At 44.3% G+C, this 27,410-nt stretch overlaps 1 protein-coding gene across 2 annotated transcripts in view; it reads right to left on the reverse strand.

Annotated features, from left to right (window-relative positions):
• Positions 1-27,196, reverse strand: part of FAM171A1 (family with sequence similarity 171 member A1) — a 69,199-nt gene extending 42,003 nt beyond the window's left edge. For both annotated transcript variants that reach the window (XM_081931616.1, XM_081931615.1), the window contains exon 1: positions 26,886-27,196. In XM_081931616.1, coding sequence (XP_081787742.1) covers positions 26,886-26,982 — 97 coding nt within the window. In that variant the 5' untranslated portion in view covers positions 26,983-27,196. The remainder of the gene's footprint in view (positions 1-26,885) is intronic.
• Between the last annotated feature and the right edge of the window lie 214 nt (positions 27,197-27,410).

Here is a 27,410-nt window from a genome sequence, read left to right on the forward strand (position 1 = left end):
GGCAGGTGGGTGAGGAAATAATTGTGGGTTGGTGGTGGTTGTGTGTGCATAGTTGTGGTATCCATTGCAGTTTCTCCATTTTGCAAATGTGATGGCCGGTCCCAAAAGCATCTGCGTACTACCACAAAGATAATTTCTGCCTTTTTAGATGAAGGAAAGGCACACAGGAAAAGAAACTTCATAGTCATTCAGCAGAAGCAGCATATTGGAAAATTAACTCACCCAACTGATTCCCTTTCCACAAATTCTTAAAACACGCAACTCTGAGCTGATGCTGTTTCATTACCAGCACTGTTTCTCCTTGGCAGATTTTCTGTGTCGGACCCAGAGAAAGTAGGTAAAGTACAGCATGGTATTTCAGCACACCTTCCAGTGATGCCAGGAATATACTTTTCAGTTATATGCAACAGAGTTTGCAGAGAATCAGTCTGGAGCAGGGGTCAGCAACCTTTTTCAGCCGTGGCCCGGTCCACCGTCCCTCAGACCATGTGGTGGGCTGGACTATATTTTTTTGGGGGAAATGAACGAATTCCTATGCCCCACAAATAACCCAGAGATGCAAAAGGACACATTCTACTCATGTAAAAACATGCTGATTCCCGGGCTGTATTTAGAAGGCGATTGGGCCACATCCGGCCCCCGGGCCTTAGGTTTCCTACCCCTGGTCTGGAGCATATGCTTTTACTCCCCACCCCTTTCATTGGATTTATCCAGTTTATTTTTGTTCTCGTATCAGATGTCGCTTACCTTGCTTTCCTACCTACACACGCTCCTAGCATTTCTTAACATAAATGCTTATATTTGCACTCTGCCATGTTTATGTCTCCTTGTTCAATAGAAAATGCTTAATTAAACTGCTGCACAGCCCTTTTCCAGATAATTAATAGAGACATTAAATTACAGGACGGGTGCAGAAAACCTATTTAGCCGTTACTATAATAAAACTCCTCTAGCATAACCTACAGTCGTTTATAATAGCTATCATTTATTCCTCCATCCTGTTTTCAATGTCAGGCAGGCCCCCATTTGCCTCCAAATCATTCTGAATTATTCTTCAGATGAATACTTCCACCCAGGCTCCGTACTACACAATGCTCAACAATGATAGGGTAACTGAAGAGATAATTTTTAGATCAAAGGGGCACACTAACAAATTATTTTGATCTTGCATCTTGGAACAGATCATACTTAAGAAAAAAATGCAACAATTTCCTTGCTGGAGCAGGGACCAGGGTGGGCAGGAGAAATCAATGGACTTTAAATGTAATGGCCAGCGGGGTCAATGAAATTTAGCAGTTCTTACCCCACTAATATTAACGGGCATTGAAATATATATTAGCTGCCTCATAAGAAAACGTTTCTGCATAAGGAATAAAAAAACAAAACAAACAAATAAACAAACAAACAAAATATACACTTTTCTCTCTCTAAGAAACTCAAGGAAGTATATATTGTCCCCCCCTCCTTATTTATTCCCAACAACAACCCTGTTGAGGCAGTTTAGGCTGAAAGACTGATGCAAAATATGACAACGTTCTGAGCAGCAACTGTGGTCTTGTATACTCATTCAGCTGGACACATGAAAATGTTGTGTAGGCAGATCCTATTTTAACAGGAGGAGTAGGAAGCACCACACCCATAAACCTTTACCCAGCAAACTCAACAGGTTGAGGAAATTCACCAGTGGGACAGAGGAGAGATAACCATCCCTTTTAAGAACAATACTTATACTCTGTGGTGTCAGACTACAGGGTGCAGGTCTGGTGCCCTGTTGCAGGCCAGCTTCGTCTTTATGACCCCAGATTCCCTGGCACAACAGCAATAAGCAGCAGTAACACATGAACAGTTGTATCAGCAGCCGAGGCTCCAACTGTCTACCATTTCCTCATCCCACACTGAGAGCGGCAGGGAGAGCAGTGAGGGGGTGGACTGACAGGGATTGGTCCACCCCGTTGCCACTCCAATACTCTTTATGGTCCCCCAACTTTAAAGCTAGCGTCCTATTGGCTGAGCTTAGTGCCACTCTTGTCTGGGGGTGTGGGTCAGAAATGCAAAAGTACCAGGTAGCTGGGTACCACAGAATATCTGGCAAGCAGAGCAGAGCTGTACTTGTTTGCTACCCACTCAGCAAGATTTTAGGGGATGACCGGAAGTTCAAGCATTTTGAGAGAGAATTTCTTGCTGAATGTAATTTTGTGATTTCAAACATCCTTACAATGTTTTCCACCACCTCCGGTAAATTCTAAGTGGAACTTTTCAGAAAGCTTTCTATGGAAACCACAAGTTTTTCTCCTTGGTTGGTTACAGTCAGTCAGCGGCACACCATTTTGTACCTGAATTCGGGATCCTAAGCAATTTGGCTGCCTCACTGTTTCAGATCGTTTATGAATTCTGTAAATTTATCTAGTCCTCCTAAGAGAGGTTCGTAAGAACATGGCTATGTGCTTCCCTCCATTGTTAAAAACTTCAGGTTTAGGAAGTGACGAGAAACGGAAGGAAGAGTAAGAAACCACAGGAGCATTATGTGTTGGCAAATGTGAATTATGAGTGAACAAATATGTTACAGGCAATGTTCATATCATACATTTAAAGCATATGGCTTCCTCCAAAGAACTGTGCTAACTGCAATCTACCCCTCACAGAACTACAGTCCCAGCACCCTTAAACTATAATTCCAGGGATTATTTTGGAGGGAAACCAGTATTTTAAATGTATGGTGTTTATGCAGCCGCAGTAAATTGGAGGGGAAGCAGAGTGGTTAACTTCCCTAATCTTTGCTCCCTATTATTTAATCCAATCACTGCCAACTCACTTTAGGAGCCTTCAGAGAGTATCTCCATATTAGAATGTTTAGCCCTTGGATACTGTCCACATGATGTCTCTCCAAGAGTTCCAATACACAAGTTTTTCCCTTTCCGTTCTATACATTTTAACCCCAATTAGGAAAAACAAGTCTAATACACTTTGACACCAATGGAAACCGAATAGTACAATTTTGCTTTATAGGTCTTTGTTGGATATTCTCATCCATACCCAAGGGTTCCACCCAGTCCAGCATGAATAGTCTACAGCTTTTACTCTATTATATGTATGGATGAACAGCACAGAACAGGCAACTTATTTGCTACATTTTTGTAAAAACAAAAAGGGGAAACCTCTCCCAAGTTAAATTAAATCAGCTTCAGATCCACAAAGTTATAAATGCACAGAGTTATAAAATTCTGAATGACTGCCGAAACCGTGCTCCAGTTACACTCATATTCCCAACCTACATGCTTAAAAAGAGAATGTCAGCATTTACAGTCCGATCCATAAATCCATTTGCTCGTTAATAACGAGTGCTCAATCATCTCAAATTACTTCACTGATGGTGAAAAAGGTACCTCCATTTGGTGGGCCATTAAGCTAGTGCACAAAGAACCAACTGAAGTTAGTTCTTGAGATTATATGATTATTGCTATTTATCTAACATCAAAAAGTCAGTTGTTGAGTGAACAATGCTAAAACAGTAATAAAAAGAAGAGAAAAGCACAGCAATCACTATGCAGCAGTCCACATATTCTGGCTTGGTGCATAAGCCAAGTATTATTTGTCATCACCGATACCCTTTGCCCATCTGTAACTTCTGCATGTGAGGGAGCACTCAGGGAGAGGAGACTAGGGGTCATCTTTTGGGAGCTGTAGTTGGTAAGGATGTTGAGAGTTGTTAGGAAACCCCCAATAGCCTCCAAAGAGCTACAATTCCCAGAGTGGCTTAACAATCAATCCTTCACAGGGGGAATTGCAGCTCTATGACCCTCCAGCACCCTTAGTAAACTATAACTCCCAGAATTATTTGGGGGAAGCCATGACTCTTTAAAATGTGCTTTAAATGTATAGTGTGTATGGGGCCTATGATCAATCTTGGCTCAACTATCCATCAAAGAACAAAAGTGGTGAAATTAGCTGGCATTTTCAATCATACATAATAATTTATTTGTGCATCCCACAAAATTTAAAGTTATACAAAAAAAAGCAGCACAAGTGTGTGCTTTTCACATGTTTATATAAAAATGAATTTCAAGCACACATTTACATTGCGGTCAACAGGTTACTTGTCTGAATTTTCAGATTCCAAGTAAGTTACTTTCCAACAAGCAAAAAGTTCTGTATCTGAAGCACACAGAGTTCCTTTCATTTTACTTTGTTAAGATCTAAAAAAAACAAAACTTCACCGAGCATCTGTGCCTCTTCATATATTATTTAAACCTTTACAAAACACGGTAATGGAATATAATGGAAGAGATTTTAAACTAGCATTAAAGCAGCCTGAACACTGAGTTAGAAAACTGAGTGCCTCTCTCTTTTCTAGATAAGATCAATCACACACAGGCACACATAGTTCATTATTAAGCTGTTTCCCAAGTGAGGAGAAAACAAGTCTTCAGTTTCTTCAATGGCATTTTAAAGCTGCTTATCAACTAAATGGGACTAAATGACTAAAACTAAATGTTTTAGGATTGTGCTGTTATGCCTATTATTGCCATGAGCATGTTGGCCTTTCAGTATAACATTTTTAAAAATATTTTTTTAAAAAAACACTTTAGAATTTCACTGTTGTTTAAGATGCATTTGTATGATGCATGTAGTAAGTCCAAAAATCGGCAGCAGGTGAGACAGGAGGTCTGTCAATGGTAGAAAACTGTAACATTCTGGAAGTTGGCCAGCTACTATCCTTTGTTTCAGAACTTACAATCCATTGTGAACTTGCAATGCTAGAGACCTCAATTGCAATTACGGCACTCTGCACAAACCTATGTTTCTGTGTGACAAGAGAATAACTGAGCGAATTAATCAAAATATATTAAAAAATGGTCCAGTAGCATCTTAGAGACCAACTAAGTTAGTTCTTGTTATAAGCTTTCATGTGCATGCACACTTCTCAGATACACTGAAAGAGAAGTCACCAGACCCTCACATAAGGGTTTCAGTGTATCTTGAGAAGCGGGCATGCACACAAAAGCTTATACTGTACCAAGAACAAACTTAGTTAGAGACCAACTAAGCAAGGTGCTACTGGACAATTTTTTAATTTTTTTATACGGTATATTTCAACTGCGTCAGACCAACATGGCTACCTACCTGAATCTTGAGCGAATTAATGTTTTGTTAAATAATGTGATCGCTAATTTTCCTGTGAATTCTGATCAGATAGCCAAAAACTCAGGTGAAAAATCTTACTTTTGGCTAGCTACAATGAGGGAACTTCTGAATTTAGGAAAACAACAACAACAATTTGCAGGGCTCTACAATTTCAGTAGCCACACTTGCCAAGGTGAGTGCTCAGTCTCCAACAAGCACCATGAGCTCTTGGTTTTCCTGCTCCCCTGATTCACTTTCTGCATCTCTCCCCTTCAGATGATGCCTGGGGTTTGCTGGCTCTGTGCTCAGTCAGAGTCTCAATGAACAGCAAGCACAGAGTCAAAGCAAGCCTCTGCTTGTCCTCTCTGGCCTCAAGCTGGAGGATGTGAGCAGAGGCCTTCGGAGTACACAGCAAGTCCTTCACGTGTCTCACCCATCTCTGACCTGAACGTTGGTGGCACAGGTGAGCGGCCTGGTCTCTTAGCAAGGGCTTGGTGAGTGGAGGGCATCGTCCCTGACCTATATTTTAGAAGTACAGTCATGGTCCTGGTGTTGGGTGTGCCACAAAGGCCAGCCAAACTTTGTGGAGCTTTGAATATGAGTATTTTAGAAGCGGAATCACAACCCTACAAAAATGACCACAACCCTGGGGTATTGGGGGGATGGTCTGGTGATGAAAGGACACTGAAAGGAAGACACCGAAGGCTGTTTAAGGGCCTAAGGCTGGGGCTCATGTAGGACAAGGGCAGAGCCACATGCTCAGTGTACATGCATGCAACAAAAGAAAAGCAGCTTTGGCATGGAGATTTAGAGTGCAGCATCTTGCATGTTACATTATTATTAAAATGCATATATGCCCACTTATCCACTTCAAATTGTCCCTGCTCTCTCCCCTGCCCCCTTTCCTATTGGAGGGTTTCTAAACGTATGTTTGAAGTGGTATTTGCGTGTTACACATAGATAGACCTTAAATCTGCCCTTGCCTTCCTAGTCTCTTCAGAGTTCAAAGAGAGGATTTTGACAGTCTGACAGCTGTATGTGTGCGTGTGTTACTAGTCCTTGAGATTACATTTAAAAAAAAATAATGCATGCCTTTTTTATTATTACATTGTGACAGGCACCACGACCTTAAAGGGATTTTCTCCCCCCTGCAAAGCTTTTGTTAACAGCTGTCAAATGAACTCGACATTGCCACAACAATGGGCTTAGAGCACACATAGTATGCATGGGGGTTCCTATCACTATACAGATAAGAACCAAGGTTTACTCTAAATTGAGCCCTCCTTATCCTTCTGTACCTCCTCTCACCAAAATCCTACCCAAATCCCTGATTTTACACCCGCATTTGGTGACTACATAATACAGTGGTACCTCGGGTTACATACGCTTCAGGTTACATACGCTTCAGGTTACAGACTCCGCTAACCCAGAAATAGTACCTCAGGTTAATAATAATAATAATAATAATAATAATAATAATAATAATAATAATAATAAATTTTATTTATATCCCACCCTCCCCAGCCGAAGCCGGGCTCAGGGCGGCTAACAACACTAAAACAGTACAACATTATAAAACATTATAAAAATGAATTAAAATCAAAATTGATGGCAACCATAAACTAAAGTTTTGTAAAGATTGCCAAAGGAGGGAGTCAGACTGCGCCCTGACCAAAGGCCAGGTGGAACAGCTCTGTCTTGCAGGCCCTGCGGAAAGATGTCAAGTCCTGGAGGGCCCTTGTCTCTTGTGACAGAGCGTTCCACCAGGTTGGAGCCGCAGCCGAAAAAGCCCTGGCTCTAGTTGAGGCCAGCCTAACCTCTCTGTGGCTTGGGACCTTCAAGATGTTTTTATTTGAAGACCGGAAGTTCCTCTGTGGGGCATACCAGGAGAGGCGGTGCCGTAGGTACGAGGGCCCTAGGCCGTATAGGGCTTTGAAGGTTAAAACCAGCACCTTAAACCTGATCCTGTACTCCACCGGGAGCCAGTGCAGCTGGTATAGCACTGGATGAATGTGATCTCTAAGCGAAGACCCCGTAAGGAGTCTCGCTGCGGCATTCTGCACCCGCTGGAGTTTCTGGGTCAGTCTCAAGGGCAGCCCCACGTAGAGCGAGTTACAATAATCCAGTCTGGAGGTGACTGTCGCGTGGATCACAGTGGCTAGGTCAGCCACTTTGAAGAACTTTGCTTCAGGATGAGAACAGAAATTGTGGCGTGGCGGTAGTGGGAGGCCCCATTAGCTAAAGTGGTGCTTCAGGTTAAGAACAGTTTCAGGTTAAGAACGGACCTCCGGAACGAATTAAGTACTTAACCCGAGGTACCACTGTATCTCAAACAATTTTGGCAGCCTACACTCTGTGCCCCTCCAATTTATTTTCTCCACTTCCCTTGCACCCTAACTCCTCCATCCCTTGTTGAAAGGCTCCGTTCTTTCCTCCTGCTCCCTTTTCCCCCCTGGCCCCAAATGGTCTTCACATTCAGAACTACGGTACTTTTTCTACCAAACGTTCATCTTTATGCTTTCCCACCTCTTCGCCAGGTTTCCATCACAGCAACTTAGGCAAACTGTGAGAGAGGAAGGAGCTTGCAGGTGGACAAGCTAGCAGTTCCTGTCTTGGATCCAAAGAACCACGAGCAGAAAGATAAAAATATATTCATGCTGTTCTGTGAACTCTTATGCAGGCCAAAGCAGAAGACTTGGCCAGAGTGCAATGTACCAGTGTTCCTAGAGTTTGAATTACAGCAGGAGTGAATAAAGATGATGCAGGCAGATAATAAATATGATCCAGTGCTGTCTTCGCCATCTTTGCCCAGCCAGATGTTGACAAACCTCATCATCCCTAGCCAGCATGTCCAATGACCAAAGGTAATATAATCCAACAATATCTGGGGACCCAATTTGGGGGAAGGTTGTTCTTGAGGCCTATCCCCCCTCAAAAAAAAAAAAAAGTCTTGCAAAGACCTACTTTCCTGGATTAGATGTGACTTTCCTCACCCACGCTCATCGGCTAAGCTACAAACAGGCCTTCCAAAAGTGGAAATGGCTTTCTGCTAGCACAGAATAGAGGAATCTCAGGCCCGATGGCTGAATGAGGCCCTCCAGGATTCTCTACAGTGGTGCCTCGGGTTAAGTACTTAATTCATTCCGGAGGTCCGTTCTTAACCTGAAACTGTTCTTAACCTGAAGCACCATTTTAGCTAATGGGGCCTCCTGCTGCCGCCACGCCGCCGTAGCACGATTTCTGTTCTCATCCTGAAGCAAAGTTCTTAACCTGAGGTACTATTTCTGGGTTAGCGGAGTCTGTAACCTGAAGCGTATGTAACCTGAAGCGTATGTAACCCGAGGTACCACTGTATTTGGCTTTCAGGACTCTCCATAGCCCCCTCCCCATAACACACATTTCACTGGCTCTGTTCTGCCTGCTTCTCCAGTATTTTTGCCTGGTCGGAAGAAGTCCTTGAACTGTGGCAACACCTCTTGCATGCCTGGATGGAGAAGTGTGTATGCAGGACCCTCAGACTTTTGAAGGCTGAAATGTAGCCTATGTACCAAGATTCGCGTCCATTGTTCCACCCACCATCAGTGGTGGAACAAGTCGATCAGGCGCCTGGAGCAATGCATGTGCCCTGTGCCCAAAGGCAGGGCCAGCTGCCTGCGGGGCGGGGTGAGCTGGGGCAGGATGCTCCGTGAGGCTTCTGAGGTGTCTGCCTGCCTCCTTCCACTCAGCTGCCCTACAGCTGGGGGGGGGGAGCCGGCGGACCTTTTGGGCAGCGGGGAGCCTGCGCGCACCCAAGCCACCATGTCTCTCCCAGGGCGCGCTGCAGGCCCTGGTGGTGCCGCCCGGCATTTTGTCACACACCCCTTCAGTGGTGACACTTGGGGCGCACCGCCCCCACTGCACCCCCTTCCTCCTCCCCTGCCCACCATTGCATCAGGCTGGGACCCCCCACTGGAACAGAGCTGCCAAAAGGGAACACAGCCCTGTGACTGGAAAAGTTTAGCCACTTCTGCACTACCTGAGTTTTGGATCCAAGTTTACTGCTGTAAGAAGATTCGTAAGGTGCACCACCAGGAAGAAAGGCAGTAGAGGAGCCATTGATTGACAAATGTATTTAGGAAATACTCTCTTACAGGAGCCATAGCAATATGTAGCCTGTGCACTTTCCCACTCTGGATCTGTACTGGAATTGTTTCAAAGATGCTTTTAAGATGCTTTATTGCTTGTTGTTTGCCACCCTGGGTTCCTTTGGGAGGGAGGGTGGGATATAAATTTAATAAAGAGCAATATACCAAGCAATTGACCAAGCAATTATAAAAAAAAAATGCTAGCTCTTATATAAATGCATAAACGATAAATACTTTATAGAACTGAAGAGGTCTTCATACTCTTGTCAAAATACTGCTCCTTCTCAACATGAAAGACCTAGACTTTAATTCTTAAGAATTACAAATTCTAGGGGGAAATATCTAATCTCTTTGCAATGTGGCCTTGCAAGAATAACATGATTAAAACACATTTTTAAAAAGAAAAGCCAGCATTAGTCATCTTTAACAAGGACCCAAATGTCTTGGCAGACTGTGGTGGTGCCTACACAATGAACAGAAGAGATCCGATATTATCAAGTCCAACGTCAATTTCAGGCAGTTTGCTCATGCACAGAGAATACATAAACCCCAATCAGCACAAAGCACAATACAGAAGTATCACAAAACTTCATTATTCAACCATTCAACTCATACCACTTGGCAGCCATAGCTACACAGCCTATTTGGAACCATACTAATTCTCACATATTATATTGAAGATCTTGGAGCATATTTCACAGCTACTATTTGTTTATAGTGTTGTGGGTTTTTGTCTTTGTTGACAGATTTGAATTCTCCAGCATCACCTTCCTAAATATGTATTAAGGGAAACAAACTTAACATTTCCTAAACATGGTACAAGAAGCTGGCATTATTATTATTATTAAAAAAGCTTAGCAAAATGTGGTCCCCATATTTTTCGGCTGCTGACTAATAAAACGACTCAAGGAATACCTGTCATTTATAGCCTAAATGGATGACTGCATGTCTTAAGATCCAGAAACAACACACATATAGATTACACACTTGAACGTCCATATTCCATGATATCAAGCAAGAATACATTAGTATTAGAGGATGCAAAACTAGTAATAAGTCGTCAAGTCAAATGAACGCAACACAAAACAAGAGTCTTTCACGGGAGAGAATATCTCTGACATATACTACAATTAGGTAGCATAGAGATGGTAGATGTAATTCAGGGGTGGGGGACCTGTGGCCCTTCAGATGGGACTACAACTCCCATCATCCCTGACCACTGGCCAAGCTGACTGGGGCTGATGGGAGTTGTAGTCTAGCAACATCTGGAGGGCCAAAGATTCTCCACATCTGCTTTGGAATGCCAATCAAGAATGTTATTGTTACCATACATTGCAATTAAAAAGTATTTAAGTATTCTATAATAAGGTGCAACATTTGATCTGTGTCTAGGGATACTAAATTGCATTATACACATTTTCCAGTTTATATTTTAATTCCAACTTGAAATTCTAACTCTAAATTGAGATAAAGCCAGGGGGCTGTTTTCTGTTCTTTAGGTAAGAACAATAAATAGTAAGATGAAATCAAATTCATCAGGGTGAATCTTTACTTTTCTACAGAAAGTTTATGTAAAGAGTATATTCAATAGGATTTCTACACAGCACAATATATTGCACTTAGCAAGCTGCAGATGTAGCACAGAACTGATTCATTTATTGATTTCTGCTTGTGTGTTAGATATGGGTTTTAATCACACAAGTTTAGGCTCGGAGGGAGCCAGAGTTTAGGTAGAGTCCACCTGACAGATCTGGTGTGACAGAATTAAGTCAGTGTCTTGACTGGCAATATCCCAAGAAGGAAATTGCTGTAAGGACATGGCGTAGATCCATTCAAATATGGCATCTAGTACTCTCCCTGCAGCTAATATGAGCACACTACATCAACTGGTATAGCACAATAAGCACATCGATGTGAAAGTCCGCACGTTATTATATCTAACATCTGGTTTGTTTGCTTTTAAAACATTTTAGTACAGTTTTTGAAGAGCAGAGAGTGTCAATAAACCACTAGGAAAAGTGCCCAATATTCACCATTTTATAGTTCAGGTTCAATTCAGGTTTAGTCCAATTGTTGCATTACTATAATCAGACATCTTCCCACACAACAGTTCCCTAGTATATTCCTACTTGAACACATTAGAACATTAGGATTCTTTACATGATTAAATGATCATGTATTGTGCAAATTGGGAGTATCATACATTAGTTTAAAAATGCATTTGCTTTATTGGTGGAACTGTACACATTTATTTACAAGATTTATCTCTCGACACCCTTCAATTGATCCTCAAAGCGACTTACGATAGATGGAAACACATTTATTTGCCCAGAAATTTATGTCGCCCTGTGGCGTTTTTCCAGCCTATAGAAGAAAGATTCCCTTGTAGCTTTAGGGTTGTTTATGATAGCATGTTAAATATAGCATTTTTTTATCTTCTCCACACTGTTTTAATATTTGTGTGTTTTGCAACCCACCCTGGGATCAGCAGACAAACAATGGGCTATATTTTAAACAAAATATAATGGAAGAATAGGGACACACTAACACCAGAGTCACACAACCTAGCAGGCTTTAGTCCCCCAGTCCAGAGGTTCCCAATGTGCTACCCTCCAGATGTTGTTGAACTCCAATGCCCACCAGCCCCAGCCAGCATGGCCAGTGGGCAGCAACATCTGGAGGGACTCGTGTTGTCAACCTCAGTCCTAGTCAATGGTTGAGTCCAGAGTATGCTAACTAGCAGTGGGGCAGAGAGGTTCTCCCCTCGACAGGATGGAGTGGGGAGCAAGCTCATCTCAGCCGATCCTTCTTTGGCCACTGAATGAGAACAGGGTGGCCTCACCCTTGCCATCTTAATATTTGTGGGCAGCACGGTTGCACTTATGACTTCTATTTGCATTTCTGTTCTATTGAACAACACAAAATGACAAACCTAAAGCATAAGTTGCCAGATTAGTTATACTCTTAGGAGCCAAACATGCATAAATAAAATACGCTACAGACCTTCTCCAAATACAGTGGTACCTTGGGTTAAGAACTTAATTTGTTCCGCAGATCTGTTCTTAACCTGAAACTGTTCTTAATTTGAGGTACCACTTTAGCTAATGGGAACTCCCGCCACCGCAGTGCAATTTCTGTTCTTATCCTGAAGCAAAGTTCTTAACCCAAGGTACTATTTCTGGGTTAGCAGAGTGTGTAACCTGAAGCATCTGTAATCTGAAGCATCTGTAACCCAAGGTACCACTGTATAGTCTGATCCCCCGCACATGGAACATTAGTGTATCAGGCAGAAGGGTTCAAGTCCAGTCTCTTTCTTGACATACTAGCTTCCTATTTACACGGAGTGAGGTGCATAATTGCACCTCCTGAAGCATCTCATTCCATGGTACCGGGGCCACTACAAAAAAGGCCTTGCTTAGCCAAAGATGATTAGCATAAGTAGCAAAATTCAATACGACACCTCAACTTGTCCAAACCAAAACCTTAACATTTATATCTCTAGTGTCTGTAAGACAAAACACACCACTGCTTCTATATATAACGACTCCACTGAAATTCACCCCACAAGCCACATAATGAGTGTTATAATAACTTGTGATCTGTGATCTATGCAAGGGCAGGGTTTTTTGTTTTAGCTTGCTATTTTTTTTAGCTTTCAAACCCATTCAAAAATCAGGACCCCATTGGTATTGTGAGTTTCCATCCATGGGCTAACTGGCTGGCTTGTCTCACGGAAGAATTTGATTGCGCTTCCAAATATAGAGCAAAATCCATATGGAATTGTAATTGTGAAACTGCTAGTATAAGCACACCGAGTCAACTTGCATGACATTATAAGCCTGACAAAGTGAAAGCCTGCACATTACTATGTCTAACATCTGGTTTGTTGTTTAGTCTTTTTTTTGTTTTTTGTTTTAAAAAGCATGACTTAAGTACAGCAGAAACTATCAACAAACCATGAGGAAAAGTACCCAACATTAACCATTTTTTATTTAACAGCTAAAAATAAATAAATACTACAACTTGTTTCATTGGAAACAGTTTTGAAGGTTAAAATTGCTGAAAGAAGCAGTTGCTCTAGAGCAGGAGGGGGAAACTTGTGGTCTTCCAGACATTGTTGCCCTAAAACTCCATTCATTCCTGGCTGTTGACCTTGCTGGCTGGAGCCGATGGGAGCTGGGAGGACAGCAAGATTTGGAGAGCCACAACTTCCCCTGGGGCCAACTGGGACATGCCTATTTGCCAGCTTCTCACAGACAAAAAAAACCCCGTATACAAAAATAAATGTGTGATTTCTCCATGCACACACAAAAATTGGACCATGAGCAAGCCTGTGCAACACACCAATTTCAGCTGTCTAAAACGCTATGTGAATGTCTAAAAAATGTCCAGAGCCAAGCAGTAAATCAGCTATACTCGGGGGTCTAAAATGTCAAGTTCAAAGTCATCCCAAGACTGTTGTGACATATATGCAACACTATGGGGCCTGGCTAATTAGTCTAAGCTGGGCTTCACCAACCTGGTAATCTCCAGCTGTTTGAGACTACAACTCTCAGGAACTCTAGCCAGCACAGGCTGGTCTAAGCCATTTGTTCCACCCAAGTAGTACACAGGTCACCTTTGCTGGCTTGACCGTGACCTCCAGCATGTCTTAGACCACGTCCTCCTCCTCCAGTCCAAAAATGGGGGTCCTGAAGCCCACCAGGAGTTGCTGGATTCCAACTCCCATCAAGTCAGCTAGCATGGCCAATGACCAGGGATGATGGGAGACAAACAACTGGAGGGCCACAGGTTCCCTATCCCTGCTCTAGTTCATGGACCCCTTGTCTGCCTACAGTAGACTCAGATCCCTAGTTTTGTCAACACCTGACAAATGCGGGAGGGGAATATTGCTACCTTGACACCCATCGCTTGCATTTTTCTCATGTCATTGCTAGGAAAGGGTGAAATTCCTCTTCCTCTGTTATTGAATCAGCAACCATAGAAAACTTTTGATAAAGATTAGCCCAATTTTTAAATTTTTTATTATTTAATATAAAATCAACATTTTAATTTGATCTACTTCAAATTAAACAAAAGCCCATTCAGCATTTCTGGCCATCATAGTGATGCTCAGTTGCATCTAAGACCCATGGGCTTAAACATTAAACGGATCAGGCAGGTATGACTACATGCGTCACAGTGATCAACAGACTGTCACCAAATTAATTTTTATACCTGTCACCTGAGAAGATGCCGCCTGAAGGGATGTGCAACTTTGATAATGAACTTGAGTTGCCCATTTGAGTTTCTGCTGCTCAGCTGGAAGTTTTTGCAGCGAAATTAATACAAGTGTGAGCTTATGTGCTGTCGTTTTAAAGATAGGCCCCAATGATTTTAAGAGCAAGAAGATTAAAAGCAAGACGAAACAGTAAGAATAAATTGCAAGTTTGCCGGTGTAGATTTAGCTTGTATAATGATGGTAAAGATCTGCAGGGGATTGCCTTAAGAAGGCCCCAATCCATCTCTACAGGAGCCAGGGCTGCAACTCCAAGTTACATACACAACGTATATTTAAAGCACATAGCTTCCCCAAAAGAAAACTGGAAACCATAGTTTACCCCTGACAGAGCTACAAATCCCAGCACCCTTAAATTATAAACTGAGGAAGAGAGCAGGAACCTGTGTGAAGGGCCAAAGCCCCCAGAAAGCTGGAGTTACTGCACTCTTGTCTATTGTGTTGGCAATGGAGAGTCACATTTGGGACATGTTCGCCCATGAAGCATGTTGCGTTGAATGTGGACACAAGACTGTTTAACTGCTGCCTGTTCTACTGTTTAGTTGGTTTTCAGTTTTCTTATGATTTGTATCATTATCATAAGCAGCTTGGAGTTTGAATGTTATCATAGACAAGATACACATATCCACAAATAAGCAAACAAGCAGTATTCTGCTTTGGGTCTATCTGAATGACTGAATATTTTTTGCAATGCCCACTTCCTATGCAGGCATCTTAAATGAACGTTAAACAGAATGCATCTGTGTGTGAATATGAGGAGCCGCTTGCTATTTTAACTCCCTTATTGCGAAAATTTGCTGACTTATTTCCTATCCTTTGTTCTGGCTGCCTTCTCCTGCGACTACTTCGGGACAGTTCATAATATTCCGCATAAAGGTCCCCACATTCCCATCCCCTACCAAAACCCTTAAGGATTTCTCGCCTTCAGAGAAAGAAAGAGCTTCCTGTTCTGCAAAGCCCTAACAAACACAATGTATGTTGGAGAGCTCTCTACTCCTTCTCCAGGCTCACAATGGTTGGCACCAGACAGCATGGGACAGTGACCAGAGCAAGGGGAGGGAGCCTCAGACCTGGGGGGTGGGGGTCAAATGTGGCCCTTCAAGCCTCTTGGTCTGGAGCTCTTCCCAGGCCATATCCCTCACTGACTCTGTTTTGTACCATGAGTGTTTTTGCCTGGCTTGCCTGTGTCCTTGAACTCTGATAATGCCTCTTTCTTGTCTGGATAGAAGACAAGAAAGGTGTGTATGGAAACCAGCCTGACTGTACACCCTAGTGCAAATTAATCGACACAAAGCATGTTTTCTATGCAACATTGATCCGTCTGCCAAGCACCCACAAAAGATGATGTTTTGGGGATGCTTCAGTTATTATGGTGTTGGAAGCCTGCAGCCAATAGAAGGAATGATGCGCTCACCACAATATATCTAGGTTCTATGAAAAAGTGTTATTCCAGAGCTGGAAAAGAAGTATCCTGACAGTACTGTGATATTGCAGCTGGACCTAGTCCCCTGTCACATATCGAAAGTGGTGAAGAAATTCATGTAAAGGTAAAGGTAAAGGGACCCTGACCATTAGGTCCAGTCGTGACCGACTCTGGGGTTGTGCCACTCATCTCGCTTTATTGGCCAAGGGAGCCAGTGTACAGCTTCCGGGTCATGTGGCCAGCATGACTAAGCTGCTTCTGGCGAACCAGAGCAGCGCACGGAAACGCCGTTTACCTTCCTGCCGGAGCAGTACCTATTTATCTACTTGCACTTTGATGTGCTTTCGAACTGCTAGGTTGGCAGGAGAAGAAATTCATGACAGACCAGCAAATACAGGTACTTGATTGGCCAGGGAATCCCCCGGACATAAATCCCATTGAGAATTTGTGGGCTATATGCAAAAGTCGCCTCTGTGTTGTAGACTGTACGACTATGGAGAAGCTCATTCAGGCGCTGATTCAAGTGTGGTACAGGGATCCGAAAATCAACAGTGACTGTTCGAAACTAGTAGACTCCATGCCAAACCGTGTTCAAATGCTGCTTAAAAATAGCAGAGGTCATTTCCGTTATTAATGTACGTATATGTGAGTTTTGTACAATAAACTACAGTACTGAATTCATTGTTTGCATATTGTTTGTGGGTGCTTGACAGACTGATTGATGTGGCATAGAAAACATGCTTTGTTTCAATTAATTTGCACAAGGGTGTACAATGTGAAATTTACATCATTTTCTCCATCTGCTATTGCCTATGTCCCTGAACCATCACTGGAATGTGGTCCTCAGAAGCTTGCCCAGAAGAGAATAGTGCCTCAAGGCTGGAAAAGGTCCCCTATCCTAAGAAGGTCAGACATGGATTGGGGGGGGGGACCCTGGTGCAAATCCCTACTGTCAAGGAACTGCCATCGGAGCCAGAGGCGGAGGCAAGGCTCAAAAGCGATGCTGAAGAAGGGCCCAGCAGGGAGAGAGGCAGCTCATCGGCTGGGGAAGGAAATCAGCGTAACACCAGGGATAAAGGGGGGCAGATGGGGGAATCAGCGAGGGGGCTCCAGGACTCCTCGCCGGAAACCAGCGGGGAGAGCACGGGTCCTCCGCTGCCCACACCCACCCTGCGCAGAAGACTTCCGCGCAGGAAGAGCAGGCGGAGACTTGGTGTCAAAGAACTTCTTTGCTGGAAGAGGTTCAAGAAACGCCCACTGACGGATTCTGCTAGCGACTGAAACAGCCACGAAGTGAAGGGCTGTCCAGACAGAAAAGGTTTAACCAGGCAACCTAGCCAGGAGTGGCGGCAACTTACGCACGAGCAACCCCTATAACCATTACACCTACACAGTCATGAAACTGCCCTGTGACCTAGGGCCAGCTGCTCTCTTCTGGTCAACCTTAAATAAAGGATAAAATAAGGTGAGGGTAGAATAGAACATCCTGTGATGAAGGATGGGCAAGAAATGCAATAAACAATGTAGAGACCTCAGCCTGTGTGTGACTAAGAGACTGAGGCTAGAATCTGAGGCACCAAGGGGCTGTGTTCACACAAAGCCTTTGAATCATACAGGAATTGTTTTTTCACACTGTGCCTTTAGGGTTTGCCATTGTATACAACTTCACCAATAACGTCCTCTAAAGCAGCAGCTACAATTCGTGTTGCTCTGAGGGGCGTACCTAGGGGTTCACCAGGTTGACCCCCACCAAGGGTGCAGGCCCAGGGGCTGCAAGAATGGCATGTCTCCACTCTGGCTTGGAGTGGGGGCCATCGCAGAAGCCCTATGGAGCCTGCTCCTCAGTCAACTGGTGGCACTATTAGCAACTTGCAAAGGGAGCCCAGGTACACCTCCAGTTGTCTGTACTCACAGATGAATGTGTATTCAAATTCATGTACCAGTGTTCTCTATTCCCCTCCCCTCAATTACTGTATACACACACACACACACACACACACACACACACACGAGAGGGACTGGAAAGTGGTGTGTTGATATACTGATTTACAGAGGATATATGTGGGTATATAGATATGGCTGAGTTACTATACACCCTAGTAAACACGCATAGGATCCCGTCATAAAGTAAGTTGACAAGGACTCTACAGAAAAGGCTTACCAGGGCAAATACAGAACTCACAGGTCCAGCGTTTTCTTTCATTCTCTCCCAGATTTGTTCTCTTCTGCATGGTCCCCCACACTTTATAAGACTTTATAAGAAGAGGGTCTCATCATATGAACACTCGCCATGAGAAGAGGCGGCAGAAGAAGAGGATAAAAGCCAACCTATTTTTTATTTTATTTTTAAACAAGAGGAATAAAAAACTATGGACCAGACAGACACCAAACTGGCAAATGTAGAGAACCTGAACTTAGAAGAATATGTAAAGTCAGCCAAAAACCTTCAGGAAATGAGGCATAAGCCTGAACACAGCAATTACATTTCCCAGAGGGAGAAAATATGCAGTGAGGAAAGCCAAGGACAGGGCCTGAAGGCAATGGGGGGGGGGGAGATGGATGGAGATAATGAATACACTCAGAGCACCGATTAGAAAAATTAAGGGAAAGCTGGATGAAGTAGGCTGATGTGGTAGAGACACCAGCTAAACCCTTGAGGTGCTCATATAGCAAAATGATTGATAGAATTGCAAGCAAGGCACAATGACTGCAGAAGACCAGCAACAGAGGAGGTCACCACTGGGAAACTGAAGGTCAGACTTCATGCCTCACATGTCTCCAGGAGAGACTGAAAGCAGCTAACATGGTTGTGTTAGGATTTAGGAAAGGCTGCAAGAGATAACATCCTGCCAAGCTGATATGATAAGAAGTCTGGATAACCTTTGGAACACAACATCATGGATTAGGGCACAGCTGGCCCTACCATTAGGCAGAGAGAAGCAAGCCTGCCTCAGGCAGCAGATTGGAGGCACTGCTAAAGAACAGCAGGCTTTAATCTTGTCAAGTTTTGGTTCTTATATTTGTAGTTGATATGTATTAATTACAGAGTTATATTATTTCATTGTAACACTGATTTTGACATGCTGGATTTCTTTACTTTTAATTTTCTTGATACGCACCTAAATAAGTACATTGTTATAATTTTACAGGGTGGAATGAGATTATTTCCATTTACAGTGGGCACTCTGTATGCACAATCTCCTCTCTTCAAACCACTTTTTTATTTGACAAAATTTCAGGTAACTTGCACAAGGTACAAGCCTCTATTTGGAAACCACATTGATGACAGCTATGTCTTAAGTCACTGTGGGTCACTAGGCGAATGCCAAGTTTCCATAGAGGCTGTTTATAACGTAACAGGTGAAGCCATGCTTAGAGAATTGCATGGTTGGATCTACAAGCAGCCACCCCATCCATCCATAACCGCATGAGAAAAACGAAAGTAAGCTTCTTTTAAGGCACTGATTTAGATGGTCACACTGCAGTTCACTGTGAGCTGCTGCAGATTATGAAGGATAAAGTTGCAGCTGAGCATTAAGAAAAGCTGCATTTATTCTTTTACACACTTTGCACGTGGGAATGGGCTGGCAAAGACCCGGGACTTGCTTGACAGCTGTTGTTTCTGCTTTGTGAAATGCTTAAAGCAGGTGACATGCTGACCTGGCCAAAAGCCTGTCTTGGTCTTTTTAAAATCTTGTGCCATTGTTGATGAAACAGTTGTGAACTTGGTTGGTTGCTGTTTCCATTTCACTTCTTTTCACTGACTTGGAGGGAGTCAGGCTGTTTCAAGTCACAGAGATAATTGCATCACTTATACAGTGGTACCTCAGGTTACATACGCTTCAGGTTACATACGCTTCAGGTTACAGACTCCGCTAACCCAGAAATAGTGCTTCAGGTTAAGAACTTTGCTTCAGGATGAGAACAGAAATTGTGCTCCAACGGCATGGCAGCAGCAGGAGGCCCCATTAGCTAAAGTGGTGCTTCAGGTTAAGAACAGTTTCAGGTTAAGAATAGACCTCCAGAAGGAATTAAGTCATTAACCCGAGGTACCACTGTAGTCTGTACTGTTGTGGCTTAAGGATCCCACCCTTTGATTTAATAGCGTTGCCCAAAATGTGGCGGGAAAAAATATTTTGGAATTCCTTGCACCATCCTGAAATTTTAGCAACCACAACCTAAAGGTCAGACAACAGCCTTTTTACTGGGATGAAAAGAAAATATTTCATGTAACCGCATCATATGCCAGGTCCTCAAGACCGCTGGGATATTTTTTGACCCTTCAAAGTAAGATTTTCTTCTTCTTGGTAGATATAATTCTAGATTTTCAAGAAGGGTGCAAGCCTCTGGAGTGACAAGACTGTTTGATACATGCATATACACTCGATAATCATCAGTTTCTTCATTCTACCCTGGCATAGGATATATGCAGAGCTACACCTGGCTGAGAGTGGTAACAGAGAGATCCAAGAGATGTGCAGGTCTTCCTCAGGCCAAGCTGTCAGTCTAAGCCACGAGGTAGGAAACTTGCTTGAGCCCAGGGGCCACAATTCTTCAAAAGTGAAGTTCCAGGGGCCACATGCCAGTGGTAAAACTGGTAAAATCAATGGATGTTACCCTCTATCCAAAGACTACATTTGAGTCACACAGAGGTTTCAACACATGCAAGCACACCTCTCTTATCTTCCCTCCAGACTAGCAAGAGGCAGCAGTTTAAGGACACCTTCCCATCAGGCAAAACATCTGAAGAGGCTTTAGAGGTGGGACAATGAGCTGGTATGAGAGAAGACGTATGGCCAAAGCACAACATTTCCCCTCTCTCTCCCAGGCCTCCTCCTCTAAGCTGGAGTGGACTCTCCCATCTCTCACTGGCCACACTGCAGTTGACTTGGCACTGTGTCTGTTAAGACTATTATTAGGGCTCAGCTCAGGCACAAAAAGGCAACTTGAAAGACCCTTACAACAGACTGAGTGTGACTTCATGTAGGAGTTTCTCGGAGACTGAATTCCAAGCCTGTTTACAGCTACAAGCCATTCGTTAAGCGCTAATTGGAACAGACTTCAGAATATTAAGCTATTAGAAAACATAAAAAAGCCGTAGCTGCTGAGAGGGGAAAGAGGATTTTCAGAAGCATTAAAGGGCACTTCTGAAATCTCTGAGCTTTGACATTTTCTGCCACCTAGGTAAGAATTAATGGGCATAAAAAAATTATTATTTCAGAATGTTCGGAGCATTCAGCTTCTAGAAATGCAGAGGTAAATCCCATTGGCATCACATCTGTGGCACCCATGCCTAAGCAACTGCAGGAGAATGTCTGTAAATACTCTCAGCTGTCATTTGTTCAGCAGACGCATCAAGGGAGTAAAAGGTGCGCTAAAGGAGGAAAAGGAGATTGCACAGCAGCCAAATGATTTTCCCACCCCCTGCATCTGTCTTCGCAGTGGTAGATACAGAGCACGTCCCTGCACCTGTGCTGAAATTTTCAGGAAGAGAGTCTCAGGAACTGAGGCAAGTGGTGGTGACAAGAGACAAAATTCCAGGACTTATTCAGAAATTAAAAACAATCTCAATGTCCAGACTGGCATCCACCCGAAAGAACTCAAATGCAAAACCGTTTACCTTTTAAATAAAAATATTAATGTCCCTGTGATCAGCTTCCATACCCAAGGACTGGAAAGTGAGCAATGTATTTTTTTTTTTAAGGTATGCAGGAAGGATCCAGGAAATTACAGGCTGTTTAGCTTAGTGTCTGTTGCTGGAAAACGGGTGGGAAGAATAGTTAAGGATGAAATTACCAAGCACATAGAAGAACAAATCATGCTGAAGGAGCATGGCTTCCGCAAAGGTAAACACACTCTTTTAAAAAACTATACCGAGGGGGAGAAAAGGAAAAATCATTGGTTGTCACCAGCTGCTGTGCATTACCCCAAGTAGCAAAGTTTGCAGTCTGCTTCTGGAAGATGCTCAGGCTCTGGCAAACATCTACAGAACGGGAACAGCCAGCAAACAGTTTTCTGCATGTTGTTTGCTCTAATTTGCCACTACAGGTACTACACTACTGATCTAAGAAATCATGACAGAGCACAGAGGAAGAGTTTTCTGAGTTATGCTGGGCCAAAGCCATACAGGGCGCTCTCTCGCTCTCGCTCTCTCTCTCTCTCTCTCTCTCCTAGCACCACTGAACTTTGCGCAAAACACCATAGCTAATATTTCTTTAAGGGACCTCAGTGACCCAAACCCCATTGGAAATGAGGATGCTGCATGACGCCCAGAAGTCAAATCACCAAATATCTCGATCTGAATAAACAGAGACACATTGTCCTAAAAATAGAATAACTGTGTCTGCTCAAAGAAGCATGCTGGGCTTTATCACAGCAATGTGAAATTTTCTGGGGTAATCATCAAGCGAGTTCAAGGCATTTCAGTTTAGATCAACTCTAATTTCGAAATGATCCTATAAGAACTGACACTAAGTTAGACTGCATGTGTGCGGGGGGTGGGGGTGGAACATCACCATACAAATTAAACAAATTCTGTCAAAGTTTGCATTAGCCGCGTTAAGTAAAGCTGTACAAACCAAGTCCTCTGAAAAACCGACAAACACTTCAAAGCAGCTCTTATCACAACATTTACTGGGTTTTAGTTTTCCTTTCCATGTTTATGTTCACATTACAAATACAATAAATAATAATGAAGATCAACCATAAGCAGCAGATAGCGAAAAGCTTCCTAGCAAATATCATGGAGAAGGCACCAGGTGCAACTTTCTGGTAAAACTCTTCCATAGCTAGGGTACCACTACCCCATCTAGACTGGTTTTTTTGGAGTGGTGGACACTAATAAATTGGACTTAGATTTCATTATACAGGTAGCCAGAAATCTGCAAGCTCCTCAGCTTGTCTGAGAAGTTGTTTTGATAGGTCCAAAGAGTCAGCTAATCAAATAACAAAAACCTCTGCCCTTAACAAACCCATACATAACACAGAAAGCTGCCTTGTATTAAGTCAAACCAATGGCCCATCCAGTTTAGCACTGTCTACACTGACGGTCAGCAGCTCTCCAGCTTTCCAGGCAGAGGACATTCCCAGCCTTACCTGGAAATGCTGGGGATTGAACCCAGGGCTTTCTGCATGCATGGCAGATGTTTTACCACTGAGCCCTTCCCCACTGGTCCATCAAGCGCAGCAATGTTTACTCTGGCTGGCAGCAGTGGTTTTGGATTGGGGTCTTTCCCCAACCCACCTGATGCTGTTCACTGTTCCTGGGGTTTGAACCCAAACTCTCCTGCATGGGCTCTACTATTGAGTGTATAACACTTCTAGAAAGGGAGCCCCAGTCCTCCAAACTGTTGTGTTGACCTTACCTAACAAAGCTGGAGTAAACAGGAGTACCAACATGTACAACAGATAAACATGGGTTCTCTAATACAAACAAGAGTAAGTAAGAACTGGATTATAATATCAAATAGATGGCACATCAAAACAAGGCTACTGCTTGTATTGCCAACACTTTATCTACCACCACCTGATACTAAATCACTCCATAGAGCTTGCTCAGTGTATAAATCCATCTATATTAGGAAGGAAAACCAAGAAAATAATCCATGGGGTTTGGTATCTTGACAAACCACACAGCAGTAAGCCCTGGATTTTCAACTACTGATGACAGAACTTGACCACTCTATTCACCATAAATCAATGTTCTCTGCTCACTCAAGGGTGACACAGCTCAAAGCAGAAAAGAGGTCAACTTTTCAAAGAGGAAGAGAGAGAGCAAGTCCTCACGATAGCAGCTAGATAATAACAGCTGACTCTCCATCTTTAAACCTTTCCCTTGATTTACAAATCAAGCTATTCTGTAGCTGCTGCATTTTACAGTTCCTTCATCTAGATATTGGGTTAGGCCAATCTTTAAGTCATCTTAGCAATAAAACAGAAGCCTGAGGAGACACGAGACACTGTAAAATTTTAAAAAGGAACGATCTGGCAAATGTATCAAGAATTCTATAGGAATTTATCTACTACATAAAAGAATTATGTGGCACACATATTTTCCATGTTATCATTCATTCGATAACCAACAACCTGATCCTATGAGAGAATGCTTTAGGAAACAAGTATGTCAATGGGACTTACTCCCACTCAAGAATGACAGGATCACAGCTGTACTTTCATTCCACATTATGGTATAAATTTCAATTGCAAAATCATGAACATAGCATCACTTAGGCCTCTTAGCCTTACTTCATGGCCCTTCAACAAGTTAAGCAGCTCCTCACCTTTATCCATACAAATGCCACAGATGAGATGGGAAATCTCCTCCTTACAGTGTTGGACCACAGCTCCCATCATCCCTCACCACCGGCCAGGCTGGCTGAGGCTGATGGGAGCTGGAGTCCTATAGCATCTGCAAGAACACAACTTCTTCACCACTGTACCACAGTATCCCAAGTCACATTTTATGAGAACCTAATGGCAATTTTACGTTCACCAAAACAACAGGCATTGATTAATGTTTTGAAAACCAGCTAAAAACCCAATTGCCACAACACAGGGCACCTATGCAAACTTCATTCCCACTAAAACCAACGGGGCTTAAGTTTACCTCTCTCCCCATGATGGATTGTTACGTTATTGTGTGTGTGAAATGAGAATATTAATACCTACTTGCACAGGGCAGGTCCAAATGAGTATCATTTAAAAACAAAATCTGGTAGATTAGCAATTTGTTCCAACTCATTGATTAGTTTTTCAATCATAATAGGAATTCTTCGCACACACACACATGGACAGACCACTTTGTGGAGTCCCCAAGAAAGCAAAACAACAAAAGCAGCAGTCAAAAGTTCAAGAAGTCAAAGCAAAACTGATCTTGTCAAAATAAGAATCAGACCACAGGGCTAGAGCTTACGGGGTGTTTTTTGGGGGGGCGGGGGGAGGTTAAGAGTGCATAGTGCAGAAGGGAGGGGATGATTTATTCAGAAACAATGACATAACAGTAGTAAAAGGCACTATTGTAATCTATCTTTTATTAGGTACAGAATAGCGTCACTTAAAGGTCACTGGCCTTTACATGCATACCCACCAAAAGTGGAGGCAGGGACTGTTGCCATGGCACCACTTGCTTTCTCATCCTTATTACTGGTGGGATGTTATTAGCCTGCCTTGATGAAGCTTTTTACAAGAATAAGCACACAGTCTTGCAAATGCCCTTGATGGTTTCATTACCAGCTACTTTGCAGTCAATCCTGCAGCAGGTAATTAAACCAAAACACGAACCCCACCCCTCCAAGAAAACCTCTAGTTTGCTGCAAGTTAACATAAATATAAGCCACAGCAGATCAGTGGCTTTTGAGAGGGTCTTTTTCTAAAAGATGCAAAGAGAAGCCTGGGGAGAAGGGAAAACATTCCGGCAACAATGAAGGATAGAAATGCACACGGGACCTTGACTAAATGGTGATTGAGCAGCTCTCCCACCTCCAGCACTGTTGTGGAAGTGGCAGGTTTACAGCACACAGGTGCATTTTGTGGATGGAAGGACATGCAGCAAATAGGTTGGAGCTTAATGGCCAAAAATTGGTTCCAATAATAATAAGGCCTAATAAGTGCTAATTTTTCAGATTTGGCTCCAGCATCATCTATGCTCCCTCTAAACTTAAGGCTTTTGCCATATAGGATTATTTGTGCCGGTGTAGGGGGCGGGGATGGATAAAATCAGCATAGCAAGAAATGAGAATCGCATATGGTCACCTCTGAACAGATGAGCCCAAAGCGTGACTAGCAAGCGACACACACGCTGCTTTTGTATTTGCAAAGCCTGCAAAAGGGCCCTGTGCAAAGACTACTGGATAGGCAGCTCTTCCGAAAGCTGCTTTCCCCAGAGTAAGAATCTTAATAGAGCCAGGCGGCAGAGAAGAGAATCTAAACCTTCGGGGGCAGGGGTTGTCGCTGCCAAGCTGGGTCCATAAAAGACAGCCAATGACACCAAAAGAAAGTGGGTGTGTGGGTGTCACACAACCTGAAAGGCCACAGGAGCAAAACCAGCCACAATACAACAAACACCTGGTGGAGCAAAGCGGCAGCAGGAAGGGGTTTTAGCAAGAAGCGAAGCCCTGTGGAACCAGCAGTGCAGAACAGTTTGTCAAGGGGTCTTTTTTTCCGGGGGTGGGGGTGGGAATCAAAGGTTTGCCAGATGGCCCTTCTCCCCCACGTTTTTTTGGGGTCAGGCACCCCCTTCTTGCATAATACAGTAGATAATTTTATTTCAGGACCTTGTGAGACCTGCAGTTGAACAGAAAGGCTCCCATTCGTCCTCATTTCGATTCAACCCAGTAATTCCCAAATCGAAGCAGCCTCCAGCAGAAACATGCACGCAGAGGCCAGCCGCCCTAACACCAATCCGAATCCTCAAAGAGGAAGCAATTGGGGGGGGGAGAGTGAAGCGCCCATCACCGTGGCAGCATCGCGACAAGAGTCAAGGGGGAGGAGGGGACTCAAGACTTGCGCAGAAAAAGCCTGCGAAGGGGAGGCAAGGAGGATTGGGGGGGGGCGCGGGAGAGAAGGCGGAAAAGCAAAGCGAAGCGTGCGGGAAGCACAAAGCCGAAGCGGAGGCTGCGGTAACAATAGCCTCCGGGGCGTCGGATTCCGAGCCAGGCGCCCCGCCGCCGCCACCACCGAGCGCCCCGCAGCTCACTTCGGCGGCGATGGGCGTCACGGCGGGCGCCGCCCCCTCGCACCGAGAGAAGCAGCTACCTCCGGCGCTCCTTCTCGCTATGCAGCAACCCCCGGATCCCTCCAGGCGCACCCCCCCCTCTGCCGTCCGTCCCCCCCCCCCCCAGCAATAACGCAGCCCGCCATCCCGAGACCCTCGCCGGGGTGCGCGCTGGGCGCTGCGGTTCGCCGTCGCCGCGGCACAAAAGCGGGCCCCCCTCGCACCGACCTTGAGCGGCGCCGGGCGCTCCTAAGGTTTTGGTCACCGCCTTCCACACGTTGCAGCCCAGCAGGCACAGCAGCAGCGCCGCCGCCGCCTTGCTCATTTTCCCCCGCCGTGGCAACAGCGGCCGCCGCCACCGGGAAAGGAGGAGGTGGAGAAGGAGGAGGTGGGAGGGAGGGAATTGCCGGAGCCGCTGCCCAGCAGAAGGGGGAGGAGGAGGAGAAAGAGCCGCATCAGGGGCTGGCCCGCTCCGCGCCTCCCTCCGCGCCTCCTGCCGCTGCCCCGCTTGCCCTCTCCGGTTGCTGCTGCTGCTGCATCGTTGCCCCTGCGCTGCGCCCCGGCAGCATCCCGCGCGCCTTGCTCCCACCACTGCGGCTGGGTGGGCTGCGAGGGGGAGCGCGCGGCGGGTGGGTCTCCCTCCAGAGGCGTCGAGGCTCCTCCACCGCCACCATCAGCTCCTTAACCCCTTCCTCCCTTCCCCAGGCTCTCTCCCCGGTTTCCAAGAGCGGAGTCCGGGGGTCGGAGCTCCAT

The sequence above is a fragment of the Podarcis melisellensis genome, assembly GCF_964234715.1.
Source record: "Podarcis melisellensis genome assembly, chromosome: 12".
NCBI lineage: Eukaryota > Metazoa > Chordata > Lepidosauria > Squamata > Lacertidae > Podarcis > Podarcis melisellensis.